Here is a 15,646-nt window from a genome sequence, read left to right as displayed (position 1 = left end):
AATTATACTTAATGGTCTTTATATTCTGTTACAGATAGTCATTCCATTCTTCAGTCTTCTTGTGAAAGACATTTATTTTCTAAATGAAGGATGTGCCAACAGGTATGTTGTACTGGGAAAACAGCTTTATATTTTTCATCTTTTATGTCACTGCCCTTTTGCCATAGTTGATTTTTAGAGAGGCATTCAAACATTAAAATATTCCTAACTGTCCATATTTTACAGTGGATCTCACTTTGTTGTTTAGGGGCTGACCCACTTGTTTAGTGTAATATGTATTTTTAGTATCAAACGGGGCCTGTTCAAATCCAGAATAGAAAAATTCAAACTCATATTTGGATTTGAAAGGTCTACAGTCTGCTGCGTGAAGATGGCATATTATCTTGCCGAGGCCGTTTTATCTGTCTACTCAGTAATGTCTAGTCTGCATCAACTATTGATTTTTCATGCGTTTCTTCCATGACTAATTTTAACTGCAAAGCTTTTATAAACATCAGTCTAGATTACTAATGTCTTTAAAGCCTGGATATCTGCAAAGTCCGTGATGGTTTTATTTGAATGTAGTATCACATGTAACTCAACTGTATACTGATTCATTATTTATCTATTTTTCAGATTACCAAATGGTCATATCAACTTCGAGGTAGGTTTCATTTGCTAGATAAACAGATGATAAAGGTTCCTGTTATACAGTACAGTCATAGTTTGATTTAGACCTTGACTTATTTTTACTGTGTGTGCATGCATGCACATAAAAAAATGCATGTGTGTGCACGCATGCACATACACACACACACACACACACACACACACACTATCTATGAGGAGCCTGAATATAACGTAATAAAATGCACAAAGAAATGATGGATTTTATTTGTATACACAGCCAAATTATAATCTTTAAAATATATTTAAAGTAAAGGGATGACTAAAACTGTGATGTCCTTTAGAGACTTGCGTGACAACATAAGTGCATTGCAAATTAGGTTATATACATTTTGCAGAAGTGCTTGGTTTCAGAACTTTGCCTCTCTGTTGTTAGGTGTGATTCATCTGTCCAGGAAAAATCAATTTTCATGAAATTAAACCATATAAACACTGGCTCAAGGTTCTGACAGATTTTGTGAGCTTTTTTCCCCCAATTTCTCTGTAGTCCTGATCACTCTTGCAGCACCTCAGATGTGATAACAGTGGCTGACTTCCAAGCTGGATCATGACAAATTGATGACATAAAGTCTTTCTTTAAAGAAAGATTTTAATTGTAAACCACTGTACCAGAGTTTACCCTCTTAGTTTTAGATACTCAAGCAAACATAATCAGCCCTATCCATCATAGCTGCAAGGTGGAAAGGAATGAGAGTGAACTACATTATGTTTAATAGATTGAAAGTATTTGAGCAGATATGAAAGAGAGCAGTTAGGAATAATTTTCTTACATATTGCTCTGTCATTATGACTGCTTTCTTACCTAAAATACACAGTGATAGGAATTTCCACTCTTATAGAGGATTTCCTTTTATCTGGAGAAAAAAATATCGGATTTTCTATGAACTGCTACAAAAATGAAACAGAGATATGAGGTTACAAGAGGACACGTTTTCCTCTTTTCTTGACATTCTAATCTTATTTGTCAAAGTAGAACTTATTGACAAAGACTGAAAATTATGCATGATATTAACAATAAATAATGAGATTTCAGTTGCATGAATTGTAATTGTAAACCTGCTATATTAAAGAAGACATGAGCATATAGTAAGAAACTCAAGCACAAATTTGTTTATTGACTTAGAACTGCAAAAACCATGAAATGCAAACACATCATATTAATAATTAATGTTAGTTAATGTATCAGAACCTGTTAGTTCAAAGTACATACCCACATATTCCCAGAACCCATTATCAAGCATATTCTTGAGCAATAGAAAAAAAATAAGTCCGCGTTTTGGAGGTTAACTATTCATTTAATGTGTCTAAGTCCTTAATTGGACTTTTTACCTTTTCTTGCTTTCAAATGTTAATCATGACACCATTGTTAGCTAAGATTTTCTTCTTACAGAGGTTACCATCCAAATCTCTGTTTTTAGGAAACAATGTAAAGATAATAACTAAGTCAATGAGTTTCTACTGTAACTTTCTACTGTAAGGACATGATGGCTTTACAAAACTGGCCCCAGAATTGCTAAGTAACTTTATTGAAATTCAATAACTCGGAAGTACAGTTTTGAATATTTTGTCAGATTCACGCCTATTGAAATATTAATTATTTTTTCAATAAGTTTCTATTGGAATCTAATGACTCTTTTTAGTAAAATGATTCATCAGCCAGAGCTATCTTGGCAGTGATCACAATGGAGTCAGAGCTTGAGCTTGTTCATCTGTTATAATTGTAATGTCTGGCTCTCAAAGTTGACTTATATTTGACTCATATTGCTCATATAGATAACCTCAACCAGAAAAAAAAACATTTAAAAGGATCCAATTTTATTCTGCATCAGTTAATCACATCTGATAATTCAAAAATAAACATAGGCTGCTATGATGTATATAGTGCAGTGTTAATTCTCATGGTGGCATGTATTGTAAAAGTTGCATTATTTAGAACAGTGTTGATGTGCTACAGTGTAGCCAAATTTTTGATGATAGCTAGAAGCTGTAGCCTTGAGGTAAAGGGTGTTTTTCATGGTAAAACCTTTAAATGTGGTTTGGTGCAAAGTGGGTTTTGTTCTTGCTTTAGTTATACCAAAAAAAAAAAATATATATATATATATATATATGGTTTCCCATATTTACTGAAAGGAAGCTTCTTGTTTGTTGCTAACATGCTTCACACCATTTCGGAAATTAGAATTTTGTTTTTAGATATGACTGTTCATATACATCATTTCAGTTTATAATGAATAAGGTGTTCAGTATGTGGATTAAGTTGGACTAAAATTATGCTAAATGATACTATATCTAATATGGGTTGTTGTCAAGCCAGGAAATATCTAGACCTATTATTACGACTTAAATAATGCTCAATGATACTATATTTCACATGGGTTATTATGAAGCAAGGAAATATCTAGGCCCATAATTGCAAGATGTATGTGATATGTTTCTGTGTAAAGGACAGAAAGACCTTCATTAGTAGACACCTCATTTAACCTTTGTTTGTTTGTTTTTTTTTTTTTATTTACAGAAATTCTGGCAGCTGGCCAAACAGATAACCGAGTTTATTACGTGGAAGCAAGTTGAGGTAAATGAATATCTTATTTGAATGTATCAAGTCAAGTGTGGACATAGTAATAGTTCAGAGTGCAAAAACTGATTTTTATTGCTCTTCCATCTTTGAAGTTAAATGGTATAAAAAGTAAAAATATATGTATTGATTGATAATTTGCCCTTAATCAAGTTTATCTATTATTTAAATTTTGATCATATTAATAGCTCAAATTGCACAAACTGCTTTATCTATGGCTATCAAGTCTGTCTGTCACCTTCTGAACTTTTTAACAGTTATTGTAATGCGTGGTAGTCCTGGCCAGGTGTGTTATACTAGTTCCTCTGGTCCTATCATTTTATAGCCATATGCAACTCAGACAATATATGCACTGCAGCCGTTAAATGATCATAAATGACACTGGTTGACAAAAGATAAGTTCACCGAAAGTCGCAGCTGCCTTGGGATTGTGTGCATATAGTTTTTCCCCATTTCATTTTTGTAATTCGTAATGTTATTTTTGTGTGTGTTTGTGTAGATTTTCTTTTCATTAAAAAAGATGAAATTGAAAAACAAGTTAGGTGCCTATATATATAATCTTTATCTGAATGTTAATATAACGTAATCCAGACGTATATAAGTATAGGTATTATCAGTCATAAAAAGTTCTGTTTTGTGCTGATGCTTTATACCCTGTTTGGATATCTCCTTGGAAACATCAGATTAGGCCACTTGTTTCGTAGTTTAAAATTATCATGTTAGATTCTCCTTATCAATATTGCATGTTGCCAAAGGGATTTGATGCTGTCTGTGAACTTCATGCCGTGACTGCTATACATTTGTCTTGTATATTTGAATAAAGTTTGATTTCATAATTTGTCAGAGCAGAAAATATGCATGCACCATGAATTGATACAAGGATGATGTTATTGTTTTAGCTGTATCCATTTATAACCTCAGCCTAGTTTTTGAAGACATGTGATTTAAAGCAGTGTAAGGCGAAAGAAATCTCTAATTGGGTGATTTTGTGTTCCAGTGCTCATTTGACAAATTCAAGTCCATAGCTGGAATATCTGTTGTTAATAACCCCTGTAAAAACTTACAATTTTCTAATTTACTAATCACAGATATGCATGCCATTACTCTTGTCGCCTAACAGGAAGTCATATGTGAGCTTTCATTTAAAGGGATAATAACTCTTCGTATGAGATCTATATTTCACAATAAAAACATAGTGAATAACTCATAGAAATATAATATATTCTGTTTTACCACAACAACGGCAGTTATAGCTATTATTCTTATATTTGAGCTTGTCGTCAGACCACGTGACCGCCATTGATGGCTATACTCTGTTATAATCTCTTAAGAGATTTTAACAAAAAACAATACTTTATAGAAAAAAACCAGGGACTAACTTTGAATGTAAAAATGGATTCATTAACCATTGGTAAGTATGGGAAAATTGTTGTTTACTCCAGGAAAATGCATTTTTTGGCCAAAACGAAGAGTTATTATCCCTTTAAATATCTTCAGCATCTGGATCCGTTTTTGCTTTCATTGTCAGTGGTTTTGAAAGTGATCACAAGTCAGTGTGATTTCTTGTTGCAGTGCCCCTTTGAAAGACAGAGTCATGTGTTGAATTATGTTCTGACAAATCCAGTCTTCTCAGAAAACTGTAAGTATACTTTCCACATGGGTCACTGAATATTTAACTTCTTCTCTAAGCAACCATCATCACTTGCCAGCCACTTTTGATATAATAAGAGCATTATTAAAACATTTAGTACTGACTCCTGAGACAAGAAGAATGATTTGTGTGTTTTGAATTATCTGCCTTTTAAAATGTCCTTGGGTTGCGCAAACATTTTAAAGTTAACTTTTGGTTCACATTTCTTGTTACAGTTGCTCATTTATTTTGCATTTTATAAAGAATAAGGATACTGTATTTTCATATAACCCAATGCCTTGATATTGATTCTAGCAGATCAAATATTGAAGAATTAAGTAAGACACATCAGTTGTTGCAGCTTATACTTGTGTCATGCTTTGTAATACAGACTTGAGTTGATACACTTGTGTTACAAGATTTTGTCAGTAAAATACTAAAAAAGATAGCTTATACCAGTGAAATAGAACAGGTTGAAAAAAGATTTGGTTTAATGACCAAAAAAAAATGTAAATGTATTTTGAACAAGAACTAATAGTGAAATATTGAAGGATTTATACTGATGGCTGTAACATAAGGAATAATTATATTTATTGCCTGTATAGAACCACAGAGGAGCACTGAAAAGAAAAGAAAAGAAAAGAAAATTTAAACAATTTCAAGTGTTTTGATGTGTATAAGCTTGGTGCAAACACTGTTAGTTTATCATGGCAATGATATTTCTGATCATTATCTTTATGTGCGTTATTGGATTTTTTATTTACAGCCCTGTCATTAGCATCTTTTGAATGTGAACCGCCAGAGAACAGTTATGAGAAAGAGAGATACAAAAATGTCAAGTGAGTAATAACTTTTGATAAATACTGTAAAAAGGAAGAAGGAAGGGCTTTTGAGTGAACAGAATTTCTATAGACCCCAGACAACCTATTCTTAAAAAGACCCACAATTTCAGTTGTTGTCTACATTCCTTATAGGGTGAATGGGTTGACCTGATTTCTTTTCACATATTATTTCCAGATGTTTGGGTTCTCTTACAAAGAATAAAACATTAGTAGTGCATAAGACAGACGTCATTTTTACTGTGACAAGGGCTAACCCTCCCCCCCTTCCTGATTTCTGATAAATACATTGAGTGCCACTTTTTATCAGGATAATGAACTGTTTACAAATGGCTTTGGAAAATGTCTTCCTGGTTGACTGCAAATGTTTTTTTAAAAATTTTTGACAAGAGCAAAATTGGCTTTGTATCTATTTTGGTATGTCTTCCTGGTTTGAAGTTAATTTGTAACAACAGGGTAATAAGTCAGAGAGATATTTATCAATTTTTAGATGTGCATAACACACTTGTCCTTGATTCTTTAAAGACACCTGCTGTTAATCTGTGTAATTCCCAAGTCCTAATAAAAAAACTGGAGTCTCTCTTCTGTGTAATTCTCAAGTCCTAATAAAAAACTGGAGTCTCTCTCTCTCTCTCCCTCTCTCTCTCTCTCTCTCACACACACACACACTATATGTATCCCTTTATTTAGTGTTGATGATTTTTTTTAAACAATTGCTGCTATTTTTTATGTACCATTACACATTATTTAGTGGTTGTAAGTGTGTAGAAAAGATGCATGCATTTTCAGTAAGGTTAAAGTAGGCCTTTATACTAAATTTCCTTAGATATTCAACATTCTTCTAAGGATTAATGGTGCTTTACCAATCCAATGTTAACCAGGAAGCAAATTATCTTATCTGTGTTTTATGCAAGAAAGCCATGTAGGGTTGACCTTCAAACTATAAACTGTGGCATTTATTACCATGTAGACACACATCAAAAATACCACAAAATATTGGGCGGAAGCATAGCAACACAATATGGATGCCTTTCAAAAGACATGACTAGACTCTTCATTAAATTCTGATTTATTTCAATATTATTGATTTATTGGTGTTCATATCACATATGCCATTTTTGTTGCTAGGTATTCTTATGGATTTAGTCATTTGGAGGGGTTTTCATTTTAATAAAAAAAGAAATGTCTTTGATATTATGATTTTTGTCAGGGTGATATGACATCTCACCCTGACTGCGAATCTCTAAAAGACCTTACCAATAGCATGAGTAAATTCTATACTGCAAAGATCGGCAAGATATATGATGATCTGTCATTATTGGAGGACACAGTATCAAGTCCATCACATCCACCTATAACCGAACTTCAAAGAAATGTCTTTGATATTATGATTTTTGTCAGGGTGATATGACATCTCACCCTGACTGCGAATCTCTAAAAGACCTTACCAATAGCATGAGTAAATTCTATACTGCAAAGATCGGCAAGATATATGATGATCTGTCATTATTGGAGGACACAGTATCAAGTCCATCACATCCACCTATAACCGAACTTCTACCGAGGCCAGTATCCACTCTCTCTGCGTTCAGTGTGACAACTGTAACCGAAGTCTCAAAAATCATTACGAGTTCAAAAAAGACATCATGTTCTTTAGACCCCATCCCAACAACATTGCTGACCCAGATTCTACCAACTGTCATAAATCCTATCACAGAACTGGTGAACTTATGCTTTAAAGAGGGAATATTTCCAGACTCATTCAAACGGCAGTAATCAAACCTCTTCTGAAAAAGAATAATTTGGATCATAATGTCTTTAATCACTATAGACCTGTGAGTAATCTTTCTTTCTTGTCAAAGGTGGTTGAAAGAGTCATGGCAACGAGGCTATTTGACCATCTAAAACAGAATAACTTGGTGGAACAAATGCAATCGGCTTATAAAGCAAAACATAACACTGAGCTTGCTCTTCTGAGAATAAAAAATGACCTTCTGACTGGTGTTGACAATCATTCTGCGGTCTTACTGGTGCTATTAGATCTTTCAGCAGCATTTGATACAGTTGACCATGACACTCTTCTATCATTCTTCGAGAAATCAGCTGGAATTAAGGACAAGGCGTTGTCTCTCCTACGGTCTTATCTTACTGGTAGAACACAGCAGATATCCATCAACGGTGTACTTTCAGATCTTGAGCAGATGATTTTTGGTGTTCCACAGGGCAGCGTTCTTGGACCGATTAAATTTTGCATCTACACACTACCCTTGGGTGCTATACTACGATATCATCAAGTTGGCTATCACATATATGCAGACGACACCCAGTTGTACCTTAACTGTGATATTCTTAAGCCTGGAGATGCAATAACTAGAATGACCTATGCCATTTCAGATTTGCGAGAATGGATGATCAAAAGTAAACTAAAATTAAATGATGAAAAAACCGAATTCATGGTCATCACTCAACCACACTCAAAACACTTAGCTGAAGGACTATCTCTACAAATTGGACCTGCAATAGTTGGGGTTTCTCCTCATGCAAAAAATCTGGGGGTGTATTTTGATACTACTTTAAACATGGACAAGCAGATAGCCAACGTGAAAAAATCTTGTTTGTATCACATAAGAAACATCAGTTCCCTACGAAATAATTTAACAGATTCTGCCACTGCCACGGTCATTCATGCCCTAGTAACATCAAGGCTTGATTACTGTAACTCCTTGCTTTATGGATGCGGCATAGAAAGAACAAAGAAAGTCCAACGCATTCAAAATATATCAGCACGTCTTCTTACCCGAACTTCTATGGAGAATCACATGACACCGATATTAAAACAACTTCACTGGCTACCTGTAAACGCCCGGATCTTATTCAAACTTTTAACTCATGCTCATGCGGCTTTTTACGGACTTGCACCAGATTTTATTTGTGATCTTGTATCTCATTACACACCAAACCGTACCTTAAGATCTAAGGATCAATTATTACTAAAACCACAGAACGCAAGACTAAAATCTTTTGGTGAAAAATCATTCCAGTACGCAGCACCACATGAGTGGAATAAATTACCTCTAGACTTGAGAAGCATTAGCTCAGTGAAGGATTTTAAAAAAGCTTTAAAAACATACCTTTTTCACAAATTTTATTAAAGAACATTTTATAACTCGGAAATATTAACTGGACATCATTATCTTAACTCAGACTATTAAGTTATAATTTTATTAATTCAATTCATCTTACTGTGTTTTAAGTTTTTAGTTTGTAAAGTCTACAGAACATATTTTATGGATTTTAGACTTTAAATAAATATATTATTAAATAAATATATTATTATATTATTATATTATATTATTATATTATTTTTATCTGTTAAATTTAATACAGGTATATCTTAATTTTTTTAAACAATTTTTTACTCTAGGTCGGAGATGGAGTTGTGACACCACAGATGAGAAACTCCCGAGGTTTTTGAACCCAGATCATGGTGCTATAGTTAAAAATATCTCCTCTCTGATCATTGGCTGGTCAGTTTGCAGGGCATTGTGTCCAGTAGTGATTGACCAATGCAGGGTCTGAGTGCAGCCAGTGGTAGCCAGGTACAGCACAGTGTTGGGGACTGGAGTGGTGGACAAAACCAACATTTCTCCAGCTGAAGTTGGAATGGACATGCACTTTGCATTCTTGTGTTCAGGAGGAATTTGAACAGTAGAGTGGCTGTGAAGAAAACGCTTGCAATGGTAGTATGACATGCAGTGGCATGTTTGTATAAACAGCTGTGGTGTCACATGTGTACGCAGAGACAGATGTCACCAAAGCAAGGTGTCCTCATGGACAGCTGAAGTCTGCAAAACACAAACTGTCACTCTGAGAGTTCTGCAGTGAAATAGACTGACTGCTTTGTGTCCGAGGTTCATACAAACCTAGACCAGGTTTGTGACTGTACAGAAAATTTACCGTATTATCATCCCCACAAAGTGTGGGTTACTACATCATTGTATATACACATCACCAGGTGAAAAAAAACTATATATTTTCAATACATATATGTGCAGAAATTATTATTGTAATTATTGCAGTATGCAACAGCAAAGTACTATTTATATTTTAAGATTTCCTAAAATAGGAAAGATGCAGTTTTTTCATGGAGAGAAATTGTAAACACTGCATGTCTTCAGCCCAGATGGAATTTAGCTTGTTTTTTGGACAATTGGTCCAAGACTCACAAACAACATGTAATGATCTGTTTCCTTCTGTCTGTAGTCATTTTGGAACAATGGAGAAGGTTTTTGGTTCGTATAATGAAGCCAATTTAAGATGTACAAGTCCTGCTTTAGCATGCCACTTAGCAGAACTTGATACCTTGAGGCTGTAATTAATGTATCAGTGTCTTTACATAAAGCTGCTCCTGCAGGATTACAGATGCAGCTATTGCTGCGTGGCTTGTGATTGCTATTCATCAACAATTTCTGCCAGCAAACTCAAGCAGGCTGGTAAAAAAATTAAGTGTTTGAAAATGAATTAGTGACAAGTTGATTGCAGGGAAAGAGATTTATAGTAAATACAACAGAGAGAAATACATTTTAGAAAACTTAACCAACATTTTCAGTCTGATCTTTATGAAACAAGTTAAAAAATACATATAGATGTTAGCCGAACCTAAGCAATAGGCTAGAAGAATGTCCGTGGTCTCTGTAAAGGATAAACCATATTGATGGTGACTGAACAAGTTTTGATAGACATTAAGTTGTTGTCCAGGTATCTGGATAAGATTTGTTGGAATTGCTGAAGAGAATGTTAACCAATACCAGTAATCTGAATGTAATAAACAGAACTGCTCAAAAAGGTGCTAAAATGGGAGGCACATATTGAAAATCGGAATACAAACTTGTGTGTATAAATTGCTGCAACTTTATACCATTAAAATACATGCTATATCACTTTGTTTTTATTCCATAGATAAGAGAGCCGTTGCAATTTAAGAGACCCTCCATAATTCTATATCTCCAAGTGAAAACATCCACTTGTTTCTAAGTAACTGTCATTGACTGCATAGAATGTACATTAAAAGTGATTCAGGATGTTATTTAGGCTAACAGTAGCTGTCAAAAGGAGAAAGTAACACACTGAAAAAGACAGGGTAACTGCTATTTATATTTTAAAAACAATCTGTATGCCATAGGTTTATGTGATAACGTGTGCTAGTAATTCAAAAAATATATTTATTCAAGCAGTCCATTTTACGGTCTGGTAGTTGGTTAACTAGGTTTTTTAACTGTGTAAAATCGGCAGTCCTGACATCACTATTTCCTTCTATACATGAATTAGATACATTTTCTTATATACCATTGTTTTTGAGACTCCACTCTGGAATTATATGGCTAATATGCGAACATATTAGTATATTTTTGAACCTGAAAACCAGTGTTAAAACATGCAATTCCGTACGACAGCTTTACATTGTATTCGTGACACACTAGCTGCTCCATTAGGGTAGCCATTATTACTGAAGTACATGTATTTCTTCACAATCAGTAGGCTTATGCCCCGCTTTATGTCACAGGCAGTAAGGGTAAAGATGAGACGTTAGACGCAGCATTCACCGTTTATTGATTCAACTTTGAAAAAATACAACAGATCCGTCAGTGTGGAGTATTCCACCTTAAACGCTCTGAAGATGTTTAGGGCAATTGAGGTGGCGGTCAAATAGACTGAGTAAATAGAGCCCTTCAGTTGCCATAGTGAGTCTGTTGAAAACTTGATCGTCATCTGTTTTGCAATGTTGGATTTGCACCAGTTCTGTACAATACTACTGTACATTTGTACTAGGATCGATCGAGTGGTCGATTGAAAGCTTCAGCAATAAAAAGACCTTAAATTATACACGTGTTCATATGATTTGCATGTCTCTTGCAGTAATTTATATATTGTTTTTTTTTTATCAAAAAATCGTGATTTACTTTGAGTCTGTGTAGCCATACAGTTTGACGGGCAGTAAATTTGTTATACTGTTCAAGTAAATTTAGAAATTTGGATCCAGGCAGAAAACCACGGCCCACATCTCTTTTAGTGACCTCGTTAAGGTCAATACCTGTCCCACACTTACTTAAGCAACTGTTCGCCTGAAAACGCACATGACCTACTTTGAATGTCTGTCTATTGACATTTTGTAAAGATTTTCCGCTTGCCGTCTTGTATTGTTATTATAATTTGGTACCAAGGAGAAATAAAAACACGACTTCCCGCTGTTAGAAGTTGCCAGGTAAGAAAATGGGTGGAAAAGACGATCTTTACCCTCTCCACAGAGCGCTTTTACTTCACGGTTAAACAATATGTTAGGGACAATTGTATTTTTAAACATTAAAACATTAAAAAATTTAAAACATTATTTGGCACCTGTATATTATTGCTTTGTTTTTTTATTGTTTTTTTTTATTTTATTTTATTTTTAATTTGCTGAAGATATTGGTATTAAAACTTTCCTCTTCTCCTCAATATTCAATATATAAAACCCTACTGCCATGCAGCTGTATAGTAAGGAAGTTAACTATATGATACCTCATAATAGTTAAATATTTACATTGTATCAACAATAACGTGTCACTGACATAGGTTCTATGACAAAACCTAGAAAATTTACTGTGGCTATAAAATCTAATGCGTTAACCAGTAACCAGTGAGTGCATTTCGGATAATAAAAAATGGAAATTTCTCTTCGGGCCATTTTAATATCACGTTTCGCTTGAAGCAAACCTTCTCATTGAGCATGGGAATTAAGTCATTTTTTGTTGGACTAACCTGACTCCCCCTTCAAAGATAAGCTCTTCCAATATTAGTCATACGTAGGTATTATCAGACACAGAATTGCAGACTAGAACACAGAATCTACTGTGCGTTTGTGGCAGCTCTCAGCTTAATCTGTGATACGTGCAGGTAAGGTCATTTTACCTTTTTTACAAAATGAAAATCGGTTAAATGTTCATACCTGTAAGAGGCATATGACAAAATCAAGAGTCTAAAGTCAGTTATTTCTTATTTTCCTTCCGTGACCTATGAATGGCGGGGAATTATATTTTGCGGAACCCATAGCAACGGATTATTGGATTGCGCCAAAGACGGCTATTCTAATTGTGTGCGATCGATGAAAGCGTTGTGTTCGTCCTTTAAGCAAAAGATTGCGCCTAAATGTAATTTTTTATGATTATTGGGTAACAAATTATAGTCGAAAATAAATAGGCTTTTTGGACAGATTATTACAGACTGGTTTAACAAATCGGGATGCTTGTTTTTGCTTCTGATTCTGCGACGGCATGTAAGCATTAAGAAATTTGGGAAAAGAGACTTTGAATATTACGTTTAGTGCAATCTTACATTTTGCATAATTTAATGTTAAACAGGAATTTCGAAACACCACCACACAGCACAACGTGTCAACCCCAAGTCGATATGTTGATGAAAAATGTCATTGAAAGACATCAAAGCTGATTTTATTTTATTCTTATAGTGTGATTTAAACTGCGCTTAATATATCAATGCACCGATTTGTCGTTCTTCGTATTATGAAAAATGAGAAGATCCTGTGGTAGATGATTCTACTGTAATGGCGGGGTTTTGTGTTAAGGCGGGTGGCGAGCAAGCTGGCGCAAGCGCGTGATCGTCCCGCCTACTGAACAGCTTGTATTAGAAATGTTGCCTTCAGCTATTTTAATATAGCAAACCTTTTTTATTGATTAATTTTTTAGTTTTTTGAAAAAATTGGTGTTAGTTTGGATTGAACATATTAACTACAGAAGTGTGAACTAAACCGTTGCAACGGGTTCATTGTCACTGGGCGGAATTTGAGGATTGCTCCCTTCACGTGACACTGCCTGCCAATAGAATGGCTTGTTGTTTTAAAAAATAGCGCCCCTGGCCTTGTGAACAGTTTACCCATTCTGTTTTCCATTCTTTGACTCTTTCAGTTGTGACCTTATTTCTGCAGCATGAAGACCATAGTGATCGCACTTGCTGTCCTGGCTCTATTTCAGATAGGTGAGACGTTTTTATCGATTTTTCTTTTTTGTGAATTTTTTTCTTTTGAATTTGAGTCAAAATATTTTGTTATAAATCTAAAGTGTTTGATAACTTGCTTACGCAAAATGAATTGTTTCGTTCTTCTTGGATCCTCAAGCAAAACACTTACTTGCAAACTGAATGAAATCAAAATCTCTGTTAACTGTCTGCGACAAACGAACCAACTCCATGTATACAAATGGGCGTATGCTGCCTGCCTGCATGGGCGTAGGCCACTTACGGATTGTTTTTTTAACGTCGGCAAATCTTCGATACGTGGTATATAGACATTTTTCAGGGTGTGGCCCCTTTTTGTAATCAAAATATTGATTATGAGGAGATTTTATTGCTGTTTTTATATGTCGATATAGTTACCAATGGTGACTGGGAATCGTGATCTGACTTGACTTGGGAGCAAAGATGCGTAACGCCATATACATGTACCTGTATTTTACCTGTGAATCAGAACTAAAGTGTTTGATTTTTATTTGGTTCATGCTGTATGTTCACAGCATGTTATGTGTATTTTCTGGTATAAAGTTCTCATGAAACGTACAGTACAATGACTTAGACTTTTATTGCTTTATGTTTTTTTTAAGTTTGTGCACAAAACAATACGACGGTGGCATCTACTATGGCGCCAGAGACCACCACTGGACCGGCCAGCGCAGCGGTAAAGAGATTCCTATTATATATGTTTATATATATATAAATTTCTTATAATTGCACAATCAAGAAAAACTGCGTAATATGTATAAAAAATAAAAAGAAAAGTCTTTGTGGTCGAAGCATTTTCGTATTATCATTTATAAATTTTAAAGAAGAATACTTAATTTTTTTTTGTCATAAGTAGCAGAACCAGTTCATTATCTTATCATCACATTTTCCATTTTTTCCAGACACCTGCGGCTGTAATTTCACTACTTGCCGCATTTCTCATTCCCGCTCTTACGGCCCTAGTCCATTGAATAGTCGGGCCGTACCGGTGACTTTCTGAAGTAGATCACACACACACACGGATTTTACTTTCTATCTCTACTGACTATCACAGCGTCTCCTGTCGCGCGTTGAATGACGTTGACATTCCAAATGCAGTTGGCAGAGTGCTTGTATTTTCTATTTCACACTGTGAGGTTTGTTAGATTACGGATGCCTCTTTTGACTGCTTTAGTTAGCCGGTTGATGATGTCCGTGAATGGGTACAGATTTTGAGGGGAGACTTTTCCCCAATGATGCATCTACACTTTGTGGACGGAAATAGCCTTGCTGATCATGGAAATGTTAGCTTATAACTTCGTGCTGCACGTACGTGTTTTTTAGTGAAATGAAAACAAAGTGACATACACTATTTGTAGTAATTGTTGGTATTAAAATGGTTTAGTTGAGTCTCAGCACAATTAATGCATTTTGGATTGTGATTTTCAGTGATTGACACAAACACTTAGGAAAATAAAGAATGTTCAAAAGAAAGATATATATTTACAGTATGATTGAAAATATACTTAATTTCATTCCACAATATTCGGACATCTTTTCTTATAACTTTTGTAGGCCATTAAATATCTCTGTAAAATTTTAAGATCTGAATAAATCGTAGTTTTGTTGTATGGCGTTTGTCTTACATTTTCTGTTGTAACTCTATTAACGTGATTATAAACCACGCACAAACAATCATTTCAGTGTCGATAAAAGGTATTAGTAACCGTAGATCAAAGCTGATTCCATCAATTGTCAGACCCGTTATAGGTTATCTCTCTCTCTCTCATTGCGCTCACTGCCGATCACTCCAATGGAACACAAGTCTATTGATATTAGATATGGGAAATGCAGTAATCGCGCCAGATGCAAACTAAATTCAAAAAGTTATTTTATTTTGGAGGTACG

The 15,646-nt window shown here is 34.7% G+C and overlaps 1 protein-coding gene across 10 annotated transcripts in view; it reads left to right on the top strand.

Annotated features, from left to right (window-relative positions):
• Window positions 1-15,369, top strand: part of LOC106168352 (ras-GEF domain-containing family member 1B) — a 46,856-nt gene extending 31,487 nt beyond the window's left edge. For 9 of the 10 annotated variants that reach the window (XM_087003459.1, XM_087003460.1, XM_087003464.1 and 6 more), the window contains 9 exons: window positions 35-102; window positions 616-643; window positions 3,182-3,238; window positions 4,739-4,880; window positions 5,638-5,710; window positions 9,135-12,643; window positions 13,672-13,741; window positions 14,362-14,435; window positions 14,662-15,369. In XM_087003459.1, coding sequence (XP_086859585.1) covers window positions 35-102; window positions 616-643; window positions 3,182-3,238; window positions 4,739-4,880; window positions 5,638-5,710; window positions 9,135-9,153 — 387 coding nt within the window. In that variant the 3' untranslated portion in view covers window positions 9,154-12,643; window positions 13,672-13,741; window positions 14,362-14,435; window positions 14,662-15,369. The remainder of the gene's footprint in view (window positions 1-34; window positions 103-615; window positions 644-3,181; window positions 3,239-4,738; window positions 4,881-5,637; window positions 5,711-9,134; window positions 12,644-13,671; window positions 13,742-14,361; window positions 14,436-14,661) is intronic. The other variant, XM_087003462.1, reaches the window with a different exon arrangement.
• Window positions 15,370-15,646: the final 277 nt, after the last annotated feature.

This window comes from Lingula anatina, chromosome 2 (genome assembly GCF_051362555.1).
Source record: "Lingula anatina isolate TDL-2025a chromosome 2, LinAna3.0, whole genome shotgun sequence".
Taxonomy (NCBI): Eukaryota; Metazoa; Brachiopoda; class Lingulata; order Lingulida; family Lingulidae; genus Lingula; species Lingula anatina.
Note: the sequence above shows the minus strand (reverse complement) of the source record. Positions and strands in the feature narration are given on the sequence as shown.